Raw genomic sequence first — 17,030 nt, 5'->3', positions numbered from 1 at the left:
TGTGAGGGCAGGAGGAGGGGCAGAGCCAGACTGGAGAAGCGGGGAGCTGCCTTCCGGGAGGAGCAGATCAAACACCTTTTAAAGCAGGTGCTGGGGACACTGCTAAGGGCCAACTGCCGAGACCACACAACCAGCCACCCCTCTAGGATCCCAGCCCAGCTGGTGCTGGGCTCAGAGGAGAAGGCCCCGTGTTGGGAGCACCCTGCTTGCCTGGAGGGACAAGTTTCCGGGAGAGATCAATAAAGGAAAGGAAAGAGACAAGGAAAGGAGAGGTCAGGAGAGCGCTTGATTGGAGGTAGGCTGGAGCCAAGTCTGGGAGGCCAGGTGGGATTGGATCAGGTCGGGAACAGCCAGAAGGCACATGGGGTGTGCGGTGGGAAGTGAGCAGGAGTCAGAGCCTAGGGGCAGGAAGTGAGCAGAGTGATGGGCTGGAGCAATTCTGATGAGTAAGTTTGGAGACCTGGGGTGGGCTGCCCTCAGGGGACACTAGGGGGCTAGCAGGAGCTCCAAAAGGCAGGAGACATTCGCAGAGTCCTGTCTGAGTTGGATCTGACTGGCTGTGGGCAAAAGGTTGGTGGAGAGCCCTGTCCTGTGGTCAGCAAGGGAACAAGGAGAGAGAAGTCAGGGGATCTGCCCAGCAGTCAATGTCCTCAGTGAGGAAGGAGGGCAGCACAAAGCCTACATCTCAAGGCCACACCACGGTGACCAGCCCAGGGAGGAACATGCTGGGAACGGAGAACGTGGGGCTCTTATAGCTGGGGAATCTTCATGGCCTTGTGTCTAGTCCTCCGAAGGCAGGAAGCCCTCTGTTGCATCTTGATGTTAACAGCCTCTTCTTGATTGCCTCCCTTGATGGGGGCCTCACTACTCTAGAAGGCTACCTTTGTTCTGAGCTGAAATCTGCCTCCCTCCTCCAGGTCAGTACTAGCCTAGCCCTCTGGGAGGGAAAGAACATGCTGCTCCCCTGGCACAGCCGGCTACCCTCCTCCTCCTCACCAGTGTCCACCCTCATACCAGAACAGCCTGGTCTAAATCCTTTATGTTATGATGATGCTGTTGGTGAGGGGGGCATGAGAATTGCAGGAAGGGCACATCAGATGGTGCTTCTGACCCTCTCACATGGCAGGGGAGGTAGGAGGTAGAGAGACAGGAGGTGGAGAGTCACCCATACTCTTCCTGCCGTGAGCACGGCAGCCAACGACACTGCCTTCCAGCCCACTGTGTGGAGTCAGACTTGGTCTGGTGCCAGAATTAAGCACGTGTGTGTGCGAAGGGCAGTTGGATGTGTGTGTGAGTGTGCTGTGCCACTGAGGGCACACCCCAAGCTCACGGGCCCGCATGAGGCTGACTCTCTTGGCTGCTTATTCATGGACTCTCAAGGGGACTGGGCTGCACAAGTGGGCACAGTGGCCATCCCCCCACTCCTGGAACGCCTCTCTTGCGTGTTCTCTTCCGTGCTATGGAAGTTGGGGGTGTACCTGAGGTTTGAGTATTGTAAACTATTGGGTTTGCTGCTGGACTCAGAGTCAAGGGCTGAGATGGGAGGGTGGAGAGCAACGGGGGTCTCCGGCCTTTCTGCAAATGGTCACAGGCTTTTGAACATCTTGTTCCAATCTGTGGTTGATTTGCCAGAGTTTGAGTGTCCTGAGGTGTTGCAGTGGTTCTGATGTGTTACTGAAGGTCTGGGGGTTCTTGGGGGCAATACTGAGGTTGCAGGGCTTCTTATGGCATTACTGAAACTCAGAAATGTTGCTGAGATTCTGGAGGTTCTCTGGGAGATCTGGGAGTCCTTGAGGGAATGTTTCTGAGGTTCTGGGGATGCTGCTGGCCTTCCCCATTCCTTCTGGCCTGCTGTTAGCTTCTTCTAAGCTTAGCACTTTGCCCTTTGAGGATTTGATAATCACAGGCTCCCGCAGAAATGCACGTGGGCCTCTGTTCCTGGATGCAAAAATTCCTCAGGTTTAATCAACTTGAACAAAAACATGAGAGGAAGGAAGCCCTGTCCCAAGGCCTTCATGGGCCAGCTCCAACCCGAGGGGCATAGCAGCTCTGTGCCAAGCCCAAATGGCAGATGGCCTTCATTGGCTCAGAGTCCAGAAGCTTTTTAGGACCTCCTCCCATAGTGAGCAGGGCTTAGCCACCCGCCAATCTGTGCCCAGTTGGGAGTCCTGCTGGTTTGAGCTGCTCCTTGGATACTGGCATCAGCCTCATCTGAGTGCCCACGTGGGTTCATGCTGGTCACAGCGAGGCAGCCCTGCCCTGACCCTTACGCTACTCTCTCCTTGTCTCTCAGACTTCCCTTCTTGGCACTCCTGAGACACGTGTCAATTCATTCTTGTTACCGTTCCAGATCTTCCATGGCTTCAGGGCCCTGCTCCAGGCCCCCTCCTCCAGGGAGCCTGCAAGACTGCCCAAGCCATCTCCTCCTTTCCCTCCCCGCTCCTCAGGCTTTGGCAGTTCTGTCTTTTGAGCACTTTTGCTCTCCTGAGGGCAGGGCTGGGCCTTCCTGGGTATCAGTGCCCCTTTAAAGCCAGCTCCAGAGGGCAGGCCCTTGACTCTGCTGCCCAGGCCTTTGGAGAAATTCTTCAGGGGCACATCATTACCATCCTTCTCTTCCTAACACTTCTTGCCTCCTGCCGTCTTCCCAGGTAGCATCTTTCTTAACAGCTCAGAGCCAAGCCTCCCATTTTGCAGATGGGAGCTCCAAGCGATTCTAGCCCCAAGCTGAGGAGGTACCTTGGGCTCAAGAAGTGGGCTCACCTTGCAGCTTGAGCCACGCGGCCACCGCTATCCATGGATCTTCAACCCAGCCTGCCCACCCTGCCCGCACCAGACTGGGCAGGGCAGCTGGGGGCCAGGAGGGGGCAGGTGGGAGGCAATGGGGGCACCTAGGAAGTCACAACCACTCTCTGTGACCTTCTTGTTACAACTGGTTACTGGTGTGCAGGGAGGGGGGCCTTGCGGGGAGAGTTCACAACTGGAGAATCTCCAGGCCGGATTTGAGAGAGGACAGTGAGACCCACAGAGAGGAAAAGACTCACTCAAGGCCACACAGCCAGTCCCAGGGTTCAAATCCGGCTAGGTGGCCTCCCCAACCAGGCGTTCTCCACTGCCATGCAGAAACCTGGCCCTTACCTCTGGACCTTCCAGCTATGCCCTGGCCAAAGTACCAGGCACAAGGCTGCGCTCTGCTTGCTAGGCCCACACCAGGGGAAAAGGACGAAGCTCACCATTTCCTCCCCTCTGCTTAGGGCCTCCCTTGGTGGCCTCTGTGTCTCCCCATGAGGAGGGAGGTGGTATTGTTGGCACTGGGCTCTCTGTGGGGGGTGGGGAAGGGACTGTGCCTGGGCTCAGCTGGGGTCCCTTTCTGCCAGCCTGGCTGCAGCCCCTGGGCAGATGGAGGCTCCTTCAGGCAACCTGATTGCCTTTCCTCAGTGCCCGATATGGTTTGGATGTGTGTGCCCTCCAAATCTCATGTTGAAATGTGACCCCAGTGTTGGAAGTGAGGCCTGGTGTGTGGTGTTTGGGTCATTGCGGGGTATCCCTCCTGAATGGCTTGGTGCCCTCCCCGTGGTAATGAGTGAGTTCTCGCTCTATCAGTTCATGTGAGAGCTGGCTATTTGTAAGCGCCTGGCATCTCTCCTGCTCCCTCTCTTGCCAAGTGTCCTGCCTGACCCCCCTTCACCTTCCATCACGATTGTGGGTTTCCTGAGGCCCTCCCCAGAAGCTGATGCTGGTGCCGTGCTGCTTCCTGCACAGCCTGCAGAACTGTGAGCCACATAAACCCCCTTTCCTTCTAAGTTACCCAGAGTCAGGTTTTCCTTCACAGCAATGCGAAACAGATGAGCACAGTGCCCAACTGGTACCTCCCTCTCTCCCCTCAGGTATCAGCGACACACCACCTTCTCAGTGAGGCCTTCCCTGACCACCTTGTCTCAAACAGCCAACTCCCGTCTCTCTTCTCTTCCCCCACTTCACTTCCCCTCTGATGTTGTCTCCCCTAAGCCCTACCATACATCAGGTTCCATTTGGTGCAGGCCTTGACTCATCTTGCTCGCTGCCAAACCAGCCTGGGGAAGGCAGAGTTAGGCTTCCTCCAAGGAAGAGGATGGTTTCTTTTCTTTCTTTTTCTTTTTTTTTTGAGACAGAGTTTGCCTCTTTTGTCCAGGCTGGAGTGCAGCGGCACGATCTTGGCTCACTGCAACCTCTGCCCCCCGGGTTCAAGCGATTCTCCTGCCTCAGCCTCCCTAGTAGCTGGGATTACAGGTGTGCACCACCACGTCCGGCTAATTTTTTGTATTTTTAGTAGAGATGGGATTTTGCCTTGTTGGCCAGGCTGGGTCTCTAACTCCTGACCTCAGGTGATCCACCTGCCTCGGCCTCCCAGAGTGCTAGGATTACAAGTGTAAGCCACCACACCTGGCCAAAGGGCATGGTTTCTGATAGGCAAGGATGTCTAACCCCTGACACTGCTGCCTTGTAGAGGGAGTGGGCTCCCTGTCTGGAACTGGACTCCAATGGTTGGAGGTGGATTTAAAATCAGATGGGAGTTGGCTGCTCCCTAAGGTAACAGTCTGAGACCCCTGAGCAGGGAACGGCTTGCTGGGCTCTGGTGTGGGCACGGGGACTCTGGGAAGCCCAGCTGGTGAACCTCAGGGCACAGCAGCCGCCTGTATAGGACAGGCCCACAAATGAATACTGGCCGCCAGAACAAGCAATGGCTTTGCCAAGCTCAATTTCTAAAGTCCCTCTTACCCAAGGGCCAGGCGCTGAGCATCAGGGGAAGGCAGGAGGAGGGGTGGGAGGGATAGAGTCCCGCCCTCCGAGAGCTCACACTCGCGCCTGGAAGGCAAGTTTCCCGCATCCCTGGGATCAGAAGAGCCAGTGTGGGCTCCTCATTACATCAAATAAAGCTCGGGTTCAGCTCTGAGTCAGCAGATGCTGATATCTCTGTGGGATGGTGGAGAGCAACAGAGCCCTCTTCCTGCGAGAAGGGCCATTTGGGAAGAAGGGGGAGGAACTCAGGCTAGCAGGGTGCTCAGCCCCTAATCCTGCCCTGTAGGCTTGGGAATTTGAATGAGAGCCTCCAGGATTTCAAGCCCTGTCTACTCTGAGACTTCACCCGTGCTGTTTCCTCTGTGGGGAACACTCTTTCCCCCACCCCCATCCCCATCCTGAGCCTGCCACCCTCTGCTCAGCGGACTTTCCCCTGCCCTTCAGATCACCACGGAAAGGTTATTTTCTTCAGGAATCTCCCCCCATCCCCAAATACTCTTGGACTAAATTTGGTTTCCCATGGTACAGACCAGCTCAACCTGTGCTTCCCTTTGTAACCCTCAGACTTTGTAGGGGATTTAGTTATCTGGCCGTGTCCCCGCTGAACTGTAATCTCTCCTGCCTCAGGGCTCAGAACAGTGCTGGCACATAGTGTGTGTTCAATAAATTTAAGTTAAAAGACTAAATGAATAATGTCTTCTTAAAAAAGCTGTTGAATGACTGCCTTAGCTGACAGGGTCAAAGCCGAAGCCCCTTGTAGGGTATTGGAAGGACAGAGACCCTCACAGTTTCAGGGGCCTAAACCTCCACCAGGGACAGTGGCCTGAGAACTGCTTTCTACCTTCTTCTGCCTCTCGCCCCTTCCTCCAGGCTGGGGCAGGGTCCTGCTCCTGGGGAGGGAGAATGCGGAGGAGCCCTCCTCCCTGGCCCAGACCTTCCCTTGCTCACCCTCAACCTCACTCCAGGAGGAGCAGGAGGCAGGCGGGGCTCCTCTTGCCTACCCGTGGGTCTGGTTTGTGTTTAAAGAGCTAATTTCCGCCTTGTGGGGGTGAGTTATCTCCTTGTGAAATCAACTTGTAGGAACAAAAAGGGTTTACCAATGAGACACATGTTGCCTCCTTCATGGAAACCCTAGGAGAAGAAACGGACAGATTCCCCTTCCCTGCCTCCGCCCCAGCCCAGCCCCAGCGGTCCGTCTCACTCGGTTGTTGCTGTAATGCTGGTCTCCTGTCTGTGTGCGGCACTGCAGATGTGGCGGGCAGGGGCGTGGGAGCTCTGGGGCAGGCGCTGAAGGCAGGTATGTGTGTGAAGTCAGGTGCGGGGGTGGGGGTGGCTCCTGGCCACACCCTTGCAGGGCTCAGGCCGCCAATGGTGCTGGGGCCTCCTCCCCCAGGAGGGGGGCTTTGTCAAGGATTATGGTGTATTTCCATCACCGAGGCCCAAAGGGGCCAGAAAGGGGCAGGCTGAGGCTGGGGGAGGGGCTCAAGGGAGCCCAGCTGGGAGGGCCCAGGCAGGCAGTGCGGAGCTGGCCGTGGGCTGCCTACCCTTTCATCTCTGCAACTCCTTCCTCCCTGGGCCTCCCTTCTGGTGTGTCTGTGGGTCTGTCTAGGTGGGCTTGGGAAAGGGGAAGGAAGGGGCGTCTCTTTAGGCAGCTCAGACTGGACAAGCCTTCTTTGAAAATGGTCCTTTGAACAAACGCCTGCTGGTGGTTGGTCAGACAGATGCGCCAGCGGGAGCCCCGGGGCCCCAAGGGGACAGCTATCTCTGCAGGACCGGTGCGATGGGCGGGAAGGGAGGAGGGGACACGAGAGGCCCTGTCCTCTTCCCGTGCCAGCTTGCTCAGGCCCTCAGTCCCAGACGGGCTTTTCCCAGAGAGCTAAAAGTAAGAAAGTAACCTTCAGGATTAAAGAGAAATGTTTCTTTGTTTGGGTTTTCCGTCTTTCTTTCTTTCTTTTCTCTTTTAAGCCTCTTTTCACATCTGTAGTGGCTTTTTTTTCTCTCGCCTGGGGTCAAAGGAGAAGGGCCAGAGAATGTCGTCCCAGCCAGCAGGGAACCAGACCTCCCCCGGGGCCACAGAGGACTACTCCTATGGCAGCTGGTACATCGATGAGCCCCAGGGGGGCGAGGAGCTCCAGCCAGAGGGGTAAGTGTGGAACCCCCCCCACCTCACTCTGTCAGCCATCAGAATGTGGTGATGGCAGAGGTTGCAATTGGCCAGGGAGCAGCTCCTGGGCAGGGGCTGCTAGGTCTGGCTCTGCCACTCATTTGCTGTGTGACCTTGGGCAAGTCACAGCCTCTCTGGGGTTCATTCAGTCTCTGCCTCTGTTACATGAGAACAACACCCCTCACCCTGCTGTTAAGACACCTAAGGCTGGTCACCTTAGGTATGATGTGTGATGTGTTAAAAATACAGATGATTCAGATCTGCAGGGATGGCTCCCTGGGTGATTCTGGCCCATAGCCAGGATGGAGAAGCTGCTGAGAGCAGTTGAGGCAAGCAGACCTCCCTTCAAGGGGTTACTGGTCTCTGTGGTGAGCATTTGGGTGTGGTGTTTCTAAGTGTCAAGTTCTCTGGGCAGGCTGGGGGATTCGGGGAAGGCAGAGAACCAAAGGGAGAAAGCCTGGTGAGAAGTCACTGAGGAAACAAGCACCCTTGTTGTCTTTGGATGGTCTCAGAGGATGAGGAGAGCCTATTCCCTTTAGCAGAAGTGCTCAGGCCAGCCCAGGTGAGGGTGGGAGCAGGAAGGCAGCCCGCCCCAGGGTGGCCTGAGAACCCAGCTACAGCTGCTTTGCCTGGGTCTCCATTCTACCGGGGTTTAGTCTGGGCACCCTGGTGGAGGAGCTGGGCCCCTTCTGTGTCCCCCACCTCCTGCCAGGATGTCTTGCCTGTGTAGGACCCAGAGCCAGTTCTCCCCTGTTGTTCCCAGGCCTGGCCCCATCCGTTATCTCCCTGCTCTGTCTGACGGTTTGGAGAAGTAGAAAGGTGAGGCTGGGGGTTGCCGAGCCAGATGTGTGCACATCTGTTCTCCATCAAAACCTGAAACTTGAGAAGGAAAAATCCTTGCGTGCCTCCCCAGAGGCTGGGGCTGCGGCCTGGCTGGGCTTGGGTCATCCAGCAGGGACAGAGGCTCCACCCAGGCCTCGGGGAAGGAGCTGTTGTTTGGAGGACTCAGGGTTCTGACCACCTGGAAAATAGCCTGCAGTCAGCAAGGGCGTGCTCCCCACTCATCTTGCCTGACTGACCGAGAGCCTGTGGGCTCCACATATCCTGCTGTGTATGTGTGGCCTGCGAGAGACCAGAATGAGGACAGGCCCAGGAACCCATGAGGATGGTTTCTGACCTAGGTGAAGGCTCTAATCTGAAGCTGTGTCCTTGGGAGCCTCAGGGCCTGGGCACTGGCTGGGGGCAAGGTGCCTGTAAATGTAGCTGTGGTCTATAGCTGTTGTCTCAGAATAAAGTTGTGTGTATGTCAGGCACTGGGTGATGGGGAGTCCAGTCCCTCATGTGGGTGACATCTAGAAGATTCAGCTCCTTTCTCCCACTGCAGGGCATGACATCCATAAGAATAAAGAGATTTGTTTGAATCTACTTACTTAGCCAAACCAATTGAGCTGCCTGCCATCCCCCTGCCCCCAAAGTGGGAGCAGAAAATTGGGAGCTCAGGGGAATCCCAAGGAAATGAACTTGGGTTCACCTCTGTCTGTGTGAGTCAGACACCCTGGGGACATGTTGCATCAGAGCTTTGAAGAACTCCGGAGTGCCCAGTGCCCCAGCACTCTCAGGCTGGAGTTGGGGTGGATGAACACTGATGGCAGTGGAGTCAGCCACAGAAATGTCCTGAAATCCAGAACATTCAATGGCTCAAACACCCTCAGTGGCTTCCTGGGGCCTCCCATGCTTGCTGTAACCTCATCTCACCTGACCTCTGGGCTGCAATCAAACTGGAAGGCCTGCCCAGCCCCAGCCACGCTGCCTGTCACCTGCCCCTCTGCTTCCTCATGCACTTCCCTCCACCTGGAGCTGCCTCTCCCCTTCTTTGCCTAAAGAGATGCTAACCAACTTTTATTTATTTATTTTTTGAGATGGAGTCTCGCTCTTGTTGCCCGGGTTGGAGTGCAGTGGTGCCATCTTGGCTCACTGCAACCTCTGCTTCCCCAGTTCAAGCGATTCTCCTGCCTCAGCCTCCCGAGTAGCTGGGATTACAGGTGCGTGCCACCACGCCCAGCTAATTTTTTTGTACTTTTAGTGGAGACAGGGTTTCATCATGTTGGCCAGGCTGGTCTCAAACTCTTGACCTTGGTTGATCTGCCTGCCTCAGTCTCCCAAAGTGCTGGGATTATAGGCGTGAGCCACTGCTCCCAGCCACTAACCATTTTTTAAATTCCAATCAGATACCACCTCCTTTTGCCCAAAGTTCTCCCTCCTCTGCATCCTTCAGCACCTGCTGTGCCTGTCCCAGGATCAAGCTCACCACCCTCTCCAAGGTCTTTATGTCTGTGCCATCCTGCCTGTCCCATGGCACAAAACGTGGGGCCACAAGCCACTAGCCAAATATTTGCTCATTTCTATGCCACCTGAGATCCCCATCTGACCCCTCACACTGAGCTGAGAGGTCAGATGGGGACCTCAGGTGATACAGAAAGGGCCAGAGGCTCCCCCAGGCAGGGCCCTGGAGGGCATTTCTGGGGGTGGGGGTGGTTTGGGGTAAGGTCCATAGGAAAATGGTCAAACTACTCCAGGGACAGTTTTCCAAGTCCCTGCCGGGCCCAGGTGTACAGGTGGAGCGGGACCTAGTCATGCGGGGAGATGCCGGCTGAGAGGGAGGGCTGCCCTACACACCGGAGTGAAAGGCCTTGGAGCTGGAGGTGGGGAGCTGACACTGGAGTGCCAATGGTGGGAACCTGCTCCCTGCGTGGCAGCTACTCACGAGCCCAGTTCTATTTTGGGAAGAGGCTGGTCTCCTGGCCAAGAAGCTGCCCAGAGCTGACTTACTCTGCCTCTCCACCAAGTGACTGGTTTCTTTCCCACCGCTCACCCGCTGGGATTTCCTGAGAGAAAGCGAGCAGGACAGACCGAGCTGACCCAGCAGAGCATCCCAGGGCTCTGCACTCCCCTGGATAATGCAGCCTTGATGCCTCTCTTCATACAGTGGAGGGTGTTTTGGTGGGCAGCTGAGCCCTCTGGGCAGGCAGGGACTGGCGGCAGCCCAGGCTCCATCTCAGGCCCTCGCCCACCAGACCCCACTGGCCTCACCCATGCTGCCATCCTCCCTCTGGCTCTCCCAGGCCCAAGCTGGGAAAACCCGGAGCTCTACTGCTCACCAGGGACCCAGTCCTGCCTACTCTCCCAGGGCCAGGGCCAGGGCCAGCCCTGAGCTCAGGACTCCTGCCTCACTCCCTTTCTCCGCCACGTGATTCTGCTGGGGAAGCGGAGGGTTTCATTGTCCTTAGTGACCCCTATCTCCACTGTGGGTCTACCTCTGCGCTCAGCCAGGGTGAGTGCAGGACCATTGCCAGGCCATAGGGAGCCTCTGTGGAATTAGAGAAAGGGATCCCCAGTTAGGTGCATTCAGCTCAGCAGGTGCTGGGTTTGGTGAGCAGGGTGGCCTGCTCGTTCCCTTGGCTGAGCATCTTTGTGCAGTGGGCAACCTGCATGGCTGTCCATGGAGGCTCTCAATGAGAGGGAAGCAGGAAAAGAGAGGGACCAGGGGAGATCATTTTAGTCACAGACCAACCTCAGATGGCAGTGAGTAGAGGGCGGATCATAGGGCCAAACCCTTGACTGCTTGACCCAGGTAGTGTGCTCAACCGCAGTTCTGAGAAGAGGTCTGTGAGACCAGGGGCAGTCAGAGGGGCTTCCTGGAGAGGGGAGGCCTTGAAGGACAGGAAGCATCTGGGTGAGCAAGAATAAGTGCTCAGCCGGGCACAGTGGCTCACACCTGTAATCCCAGCACTTTGGGAGGCTGAGGCATGAGGATTGCTTGAGCTCAGAAATCCAAGACCAGCCTGGGCGACATGGTGAGGGCCTGTCTCTACTAAAAATACAGAAAAAAAAAATGCCAGGCGTGGTGGTGCACACCTGTGGTCCCAGCTACTCATGAGGCTGAGGTGGGAGGATCGTTTGAGCCCAGGAGGCTGAGGCTGCAGTAAGCCGAGATCGAGCCACTGCACTCCAGCCTGGGTGACAGAGCAAGACCCTGTCCCTCCAGAAAAAAAAAAAAAAAGAGAGAATAAGTGATCAGGCCGAGCCGGTCCACTCTGCTTCCCCTGGGAGCTTCCCATGTCTTTTAGTCTTATAACCCCAGAGCTTGGCATGGGGCTGGCACATCACAGGGACACGAGGGTCCCAGAATGACCCTGAGAAGGTGGGACTGGGAAGGCTTGTGTAGGAGGGATCAGAGGGTTGAGGGAGGTAGTGGGTAAAGCCTCAGTGTGAACAGTCTTGAACCTCAGACCTGTCTGTACACCCAGGGGGGCCTGACGCAGGCCTGAGCCAGCCTTCATTTGCTCTGCAGGGAAGTGCCCTCCTGCCACACCAGCGTACCACCCGGCCTGTACCACGCCTGCCTGGCCTCGCTGTCAGTGAGTCCAACCCAAGTTGAACCTGGCTTGCAAGCTGCTGCCAGCCTGGGCAGTGGGATCTGTGTTCCCCACTGGGGCTGGTGAAGGGGGTCCCTGGAAGATCCTGTGTGGGGGGAGCTATCTGGGAGTTCTCCCAGCTTGGAGGCCCAAACCAGGATGCAAGTCCAACCTTCCAGATGTCTGTCACCCCTTGACCAGTCCCCAAGATGCCACATGAGTGTGCACTGGGCAGGTAGGGGATATCCTGGGGCCTGAGTCCAAGCCCTCAAACTCAGACCCTCAGGGGAGGCCTGGGCACCCCAAGCCCTCCTCTGCACTCTCCTTTCAGATCCTTGTGCTGCTGCTCCTGGCCGTGCTGGTGAGGCGCCGCCAGCTCTGGCCTGACTGTGTGCGTGGCAGGCCCGGCCTGCCCAGGTTTGTACCATGGCCTGGGCACCCCCACTCAGGGGACCCAGCTGACAGGGTCACTCTGGGAGGGTGGGTGATTTGTTAGGTACCTAAAAGGCAGCTCTGGCTTTAATGACATCCCTATCGCCCTCAGCCTGGGGCTTTCCTCACCCCACCTAGGTCTCCAGGTTTAGTCAGGACCCCCAGAGGAAGGGGGAGGGACTCGCTCAAGCCCGCCTGGGAGAAAGGACTCCAACCCAGACCCTAGGGAAACAAGCCTGACAGGACCCAGCTTCAGAGTGTACCTTCTCAGGCAGCCCTCCATGTGTGGATTGACGTGACCATCCCAATGCCATCTTGACCGTCATCTTCCCTGAGGGTATCACCTGGACCCTAATGCTTGAAGGCAGATTTATGGGGACTGACATCTAGCCCCTATAGCTGGAGCTTTCTTCTCCTATCTCCTTCAGCCCTGTGACCCCAGAGCCTGGACAGGCATGATCCTGAGGAGATGGGGCTGGGCAAGCTAGTGTGCGAGAGACCAAAGGGTTGGGGCAGGTGATGGGTGGCTCCCTGGTGTAGAGAGCTTCACATCGCAGACCCGGACTGTGCACCGAGGCAGGTCTTGCTGTGCTGGTTTTGTGGGGAACCAGCCTGGGGTCTCTGGTTGGCCCCAGAAAGAGCTTGCCCTGGCTGGGGCAGTGTTTGAGGGAGAATGAACCTCTCAGAGCATGAATGCAAGCTGCAGTGCAGAAGCTGAGGGTCTGAGTGGCTTGCCCTGAGCCCAGAGGGGTGATGCTTCGGACAGCTATGCCCGCTGTCTGCCCTCTGCCCCGGGTCCACACCCAGCCCAGGGCGGCGGCTGTTGTACAAGGATGTTGTGACTCGCTGAGTTCTCTGAAGGTTTGCCAGCTCAGACAGACCAATTAGTGTGGAGGTGGCTGCTTCCTGGAGCTTCCAGGGTGGGCGGAGGGAGCAGTCTTAGGGCTTCTTCCCACTGTATGTGTGTCCCAAGTCCCTTTGGCACAGGGCCCAGAGCTTGGTAGATAAGAGACACTCCACAAATATCTATGGAATGAATGAATGAAGGGGCCTTATTCCCCCATCTAGAAAGTGGGACTGACTCCACCTCCTTGATTTATGGAATACAGCTGGGAGGTAATGGGGGTGCAGGGGCTGAGCAACTCCCTCCTGCCCTGTCCTTGCCTCTGTGCTAGCCCTGTGGATTTCTTGGCTGAGGACAGGCCCCGGGCAGTGCCTGCTGCTGTTTTCATGGTCCTCTTGAGCTCCCTGTGTTTGCTGCTCCCCGACGAGGATCCATTGCCCTTCCTGACTCTCGCCTCAGCACCCAGCCAAGGTACCCACTGACCCCCAGGCCCTGGGGTTGGTGTGATGGGATGGGGTAGGGTGGGGTCTCGGAGTTTTAAGCTTGGCTCAAGGAGATGAGAGTAACAGGAACAGCTGTCAATGAGATGGGCTGCTATCCTGAGACATGACCTTTTTAGACCATCCAGTCTTTACAACGATGCTACAAAGTATGCATATTAGCCCCATTTTGCAATAGAGGAACTGAGAGCCAGGGAAGTAGTATCTTAAATTGAGTATTTGCTCAGGCACCAAGCTAAGCATTATATATACACCTTCTCATTTTGCCCTTGCTAATATACTGTGATTATTTCCATTTTACAGATGGGAAAACTGAGGCTCCAAGAGGTAACTTGCCCAAGATCACAGAGTTGAGACTAGTCAGAGCCTGGATTTGAACCTAGTGTTCTTGCCCACTGAACGTGCTGAAGGGCTTGGAAGCTGGAGACCGGAGAGAGGCCTGGGTGGGCTCACTGCAGGCCCCATGTCTGCCCCTCCAGCATGGGTCTCTCTGCTTGTTTCACCTTCCAGGGGCCTGGAAGATACTGGGACTGTTCTATTATGCTGCCCTCTACTACCCTCTGGCTGCCTGTGCCACGGCTGGCCACACAACTGCACACCTGCTCGGCAGCACGCTGTCCTGGGCCCACCTTGGGGTCCAGGTCTGGCAGAGGGCAGAGTGTCCCCAGGTGCCCAAGGTAACCGCTGATCACAATGGCCTAGGGCAGAGGGGCGCACAGAGCAACCTACTCAAACCACAGTGCCTCCTTTGAGCTCTGACTCTATGATGGGCCGCCCTGCAGCCTTCCATTGTGCATGGGATTCCATGCCTTCAAACACGTGCCCCTTCCAAGCTTGGCTGCTCTGCAGGAGAGGCAGGGAACAAGGTGGCTGGGCCCAGCCCTCAGGAACTTTAAGTCTAGGAGGTGGCGGAGAAGGGGAAGTGGGCAGAGTAGGGGGAAGAGAAAGCCTGAAATGGCCCCCACCCCCAATGCCTGTGTTAGTGATCCCCTAGCTTCCCTTTGGTCAGGCTGGAGAGGGAATGGGGGTGAAGCTTGATGGAGGCCAGCAAGTGCAAAGTCAGGGATGGTCTAAGAGGGCTGAGAGGAGAATTCCGGAACCTCAGGACCTTGCTCACTGGCTGCTGGCTGGGGCTGTGAAGCTGTCCAGTCTAGAACTCAAAGAGTGATGGTACAGGCTTTAGACCCAGACAACCTGAGTGTGAATCCAGCTTCACCACTTCATTCATTCACTCACCCATTCATTCAACAACATATTTGAAGCACATACTTTGTACCAGGGACATTTCCAGGCACTGGACTACAGCTATGAACAAGACAAACAGTCCCTAGCCTCCCAAGAGCCGTCACTTCAGAAGGGCAGACATGACACGCAAACAAAATGATGCCAGGTGGTACCAAGTGCCTTGGGGAAACAGTGCCACCTTTCTGAGACCGTTTCTCCATCCGTCCATGGAGCTGATAACACCAGTCCCTCAGGGTGGAGGTGAAGACTAAGAGGTTGCTTTGAGAGGGGGAACTTGGTGGCTTTTTTTCACCACCTAGAACCTGGCACATACTAAGCTCTCAATAAAAGTATATTGAACCAACAAATAAATGAATGAGTATACAAAAAGCCCACCCCCAGGAAGGCCTCAGCCCTGGGGAGTAGGGCATAGACTTTCCTGATGCTCAGGTTGAAAACTATGTGTAGGCAAAGGCAGGCTTTCGTGTGATTTTCAGAACTGTTCCTAATGCTCCGGGAACACAGAAACAGAAAGAGGTGTCCTTTCCAGTGGGGGGCAGGAGGGAATCAAGTGATCTCCTCCTCTTGGCTCCTCTCAGGCCCGTGGGGGTCCAGGAGCCTGGGGGAGGGGTGAGCATCTCTGCAGGGCTCAAGAAGGGGAAGTGGGCAGGTTTGCGCTGGGTGGCAGGTTGGGAACCATAGAGCTGAAGCCTTCCCATGGCCCCCCAGACCACCCTCAGGGCCCAGTGTGAGGTGGGAAGGGCAACGGATTCTGGTTCTTGGCTGGGGGAAGAAGGTGGAAAGTAGTCTGTCTGGGTGTTTGTCTGTCCAGATCTACAAGTACCACTCCCTGCTGGCCTCCCTGCCTCTCCTGCTGGGCCTCGGATTCCTGAGCCTTTGGTACCCTGTGCAGCTGGTGAGAAGCTTCAGCCGTAGGACAGGAGCAGGCTCCAAGGTAAAGGGGCAGGCCTGGGATGAGCTCTTCCTCAGCACCCAAGACAGCCCTATTCCCCCGTATCTGTGGTCCCAGATACATGGCCGTGCTTGGTGTAGGGCCCAGCACAGAATAGATGCTCAGAAAATGTTTGCTGAGTGACTGCTTAGTCCTCCCTCCCTAGGCAAAAGCTGGACTGGGCCCTTGACTGGCACCCAGGATACCCGCGGCACTGGGCTGTGTGAATAGTAGGGACTTAACAAAGCAGAACTGAGTCAGAAGCCAGGAGAGTCATATCTCTGTCTGTGAAACACTGAGATCCGGCTGGAGAGACAGCCTGGAGCCTTGTGCCTAATCCGAGTTCTGCACATAATGAGATGATTCAGGAAGCACCCAGGGCAGAACTCCATTATGAATCAACTCTAGGTTGGATGTGGTGGAATAATTTCAGATAAAGGGGAGGGCTGAGAGGGCTTCCTAGAGGAGGTAGACTCTACAAGGGCCTGAAGGACAGGGAGATCTAGAGTGATGAGAGAATAAGGAGCAGGCATTGTAGGCACAGGAAAGAGCATGAGTAAAGGGGAAGAGATAGTTTTGTGTCTGTTTTGTTCATTATATTTGCAGCACTGGGTGGGTCTTAGCCCTTAATAGATACTCAGCAAATATTTTTGAATTTTTGAATAGATGGATGAATGGATGGATGGATCGAAGGAAAGATGTATGGAAGGAAGGATGGATGGATGAATGCATCATGGTAAAAGAGAATTCTTAGAAGATACTTCAATCTTACTAAAAAGCCTTCTAAGCACCTACCATATGTCAGGCCCCGGGCTCAGTGCTGTGGACTTGGAGCTGATGGACTTGTGTCTGATCTCCAGGAGCTCCCAGTGTGGTGGGGGAGACAGATGCAGCACAAAACACCTGCAGTGCAATGTGAACCTTGCACCGGGTGTTGGGACTGTGATGCAGGGGGCAGGGTCCACTACTTCTTTCTGGTGAGAGAGGAGGAAGAAGAAAGCTCTGCAGAGACCCTCAAAGGGGAAAGAAGAACAGACTCAGGAGAAAGGCTTAAGACATAGAGGCCAAAGGGCGTGGCTTCTCTTCAGACAGGGCAGGGGAAGGAAAGGCTTGATGGGAGGCACCTGGCCAGCCAGCAGGTAGGTGGTGGTGCCAGCTGCTGGCCCAGGGAAGGTGGAGGGAGGAGCAGGTGCTCCTGGGGTGATGCTTGGTCCTAAGGGTGTGCTGCTCAAAGTCTGGAGCTCAGCAGAGGGGCTGGGACTGGGTGTTAACTCGGCAAGGCCAGACTGAATCCAGAGAATGAGTGAGATCCCTAGGCAGGATGGAGAACCCCGGGTCCCTTTTGGGCTACTCTGGTCCGAGAAGGCCCACGGACTCCAGACTCGGCTCCCACGTGGCAGGCAGGGAGTTCTGAGCACTTGTAGCTCCTGCCTATTGAGGCCAACACCCCTCGAGGAAGCCCGTGTCCCCTCCTGTTTACAGCTGGCTCTGAAAAGGGAGCGGCCCCCCAGGACGACACAGTGCCTGAGGCATGCCCCTTTACCTTCTCTTCCAGGGTTTCCACCACCCCATCTCTCTCTCCATTGCCAGCCTTTCCTCCCAGGCTTGAGAGGTGTAAAATCCTCTTTGGACTTTGGTCAAAGAGGTTTAAGTCTCAAAGGACCCCCATCAAGCTTTGAGCTGACCCACTCCTGCCCTGGATCCCAGGGTTGTCATGGCAACA

The 17,030-nt window shown here is 56.0% G+C and overlaps 1 protein-coding gene across 4 annotated transcripts in view; it reads left to right on the top strand.

Annotated features, from left to right (window-relative positions):
• STRA6 (signaling receptor and transporter of retinol STRA6) overlaps positions 1–17,030 on the top strand; it is a 30,265-nt gene that overhangs the window by 611 nt on the left and 12,624 nt on the right. Inside the window, exons 1-8 of one of the 4 annotated variants that reach the window (XM_003811115.5) lie at positions 77–295; positions 6,792–6,919; positions 11,292–11,358; positions 11,687–11,772; positions 12,963–13,102; positions 13,435–13,458; positions 13,642–13,808; positions 15,188–15,310. In XM_003811115.5, the coding sequence (XP_003811163.1) occupies positions 6,807–6,919; positions 11,292–11,358; positions 11,687–11,772; positions 12,963–13,102; positions 13,435–13,458; positions 13,642–13,808; positions 15,188–15,310 (720 nt within the window). In that variant the 5' untranslated portion in view covers positions 77–295; positions 6,792–6,806. Of the gene's footprint in view, positions 1–76; positions 296–6,270; positions 6,659–6,791; positions 6,920–11,291; positions 11,359–11,686; positions 11,773–12,962; positions 13,103–13,434; positions 13,459–13,641; positions 13,809–15,187; positions 15,311–17,030 lie in introns of those variants that run through there. The other 3 variants (XM_003811113.5, XM_024925706.4, XM_003811116.5) reach the window with 3 other exon arrangements.

Source organism: Pan paniscus, chromosome 16 (assembly GCF_029289425.2).
Source record: "Pan paniscus chromosome 16, NHGRI_mPanPan1-v2.0_pri, whole genome shotgun sequence".
Lineage (NCBI taxonomy): Eukaryota > Metazoa > Chordata > Mammalia > Primates > Hominidae > Pan > Pan paniscus.
This window is presented reverse-complemented; position numbering and strand designations above follow the sequence as displayed.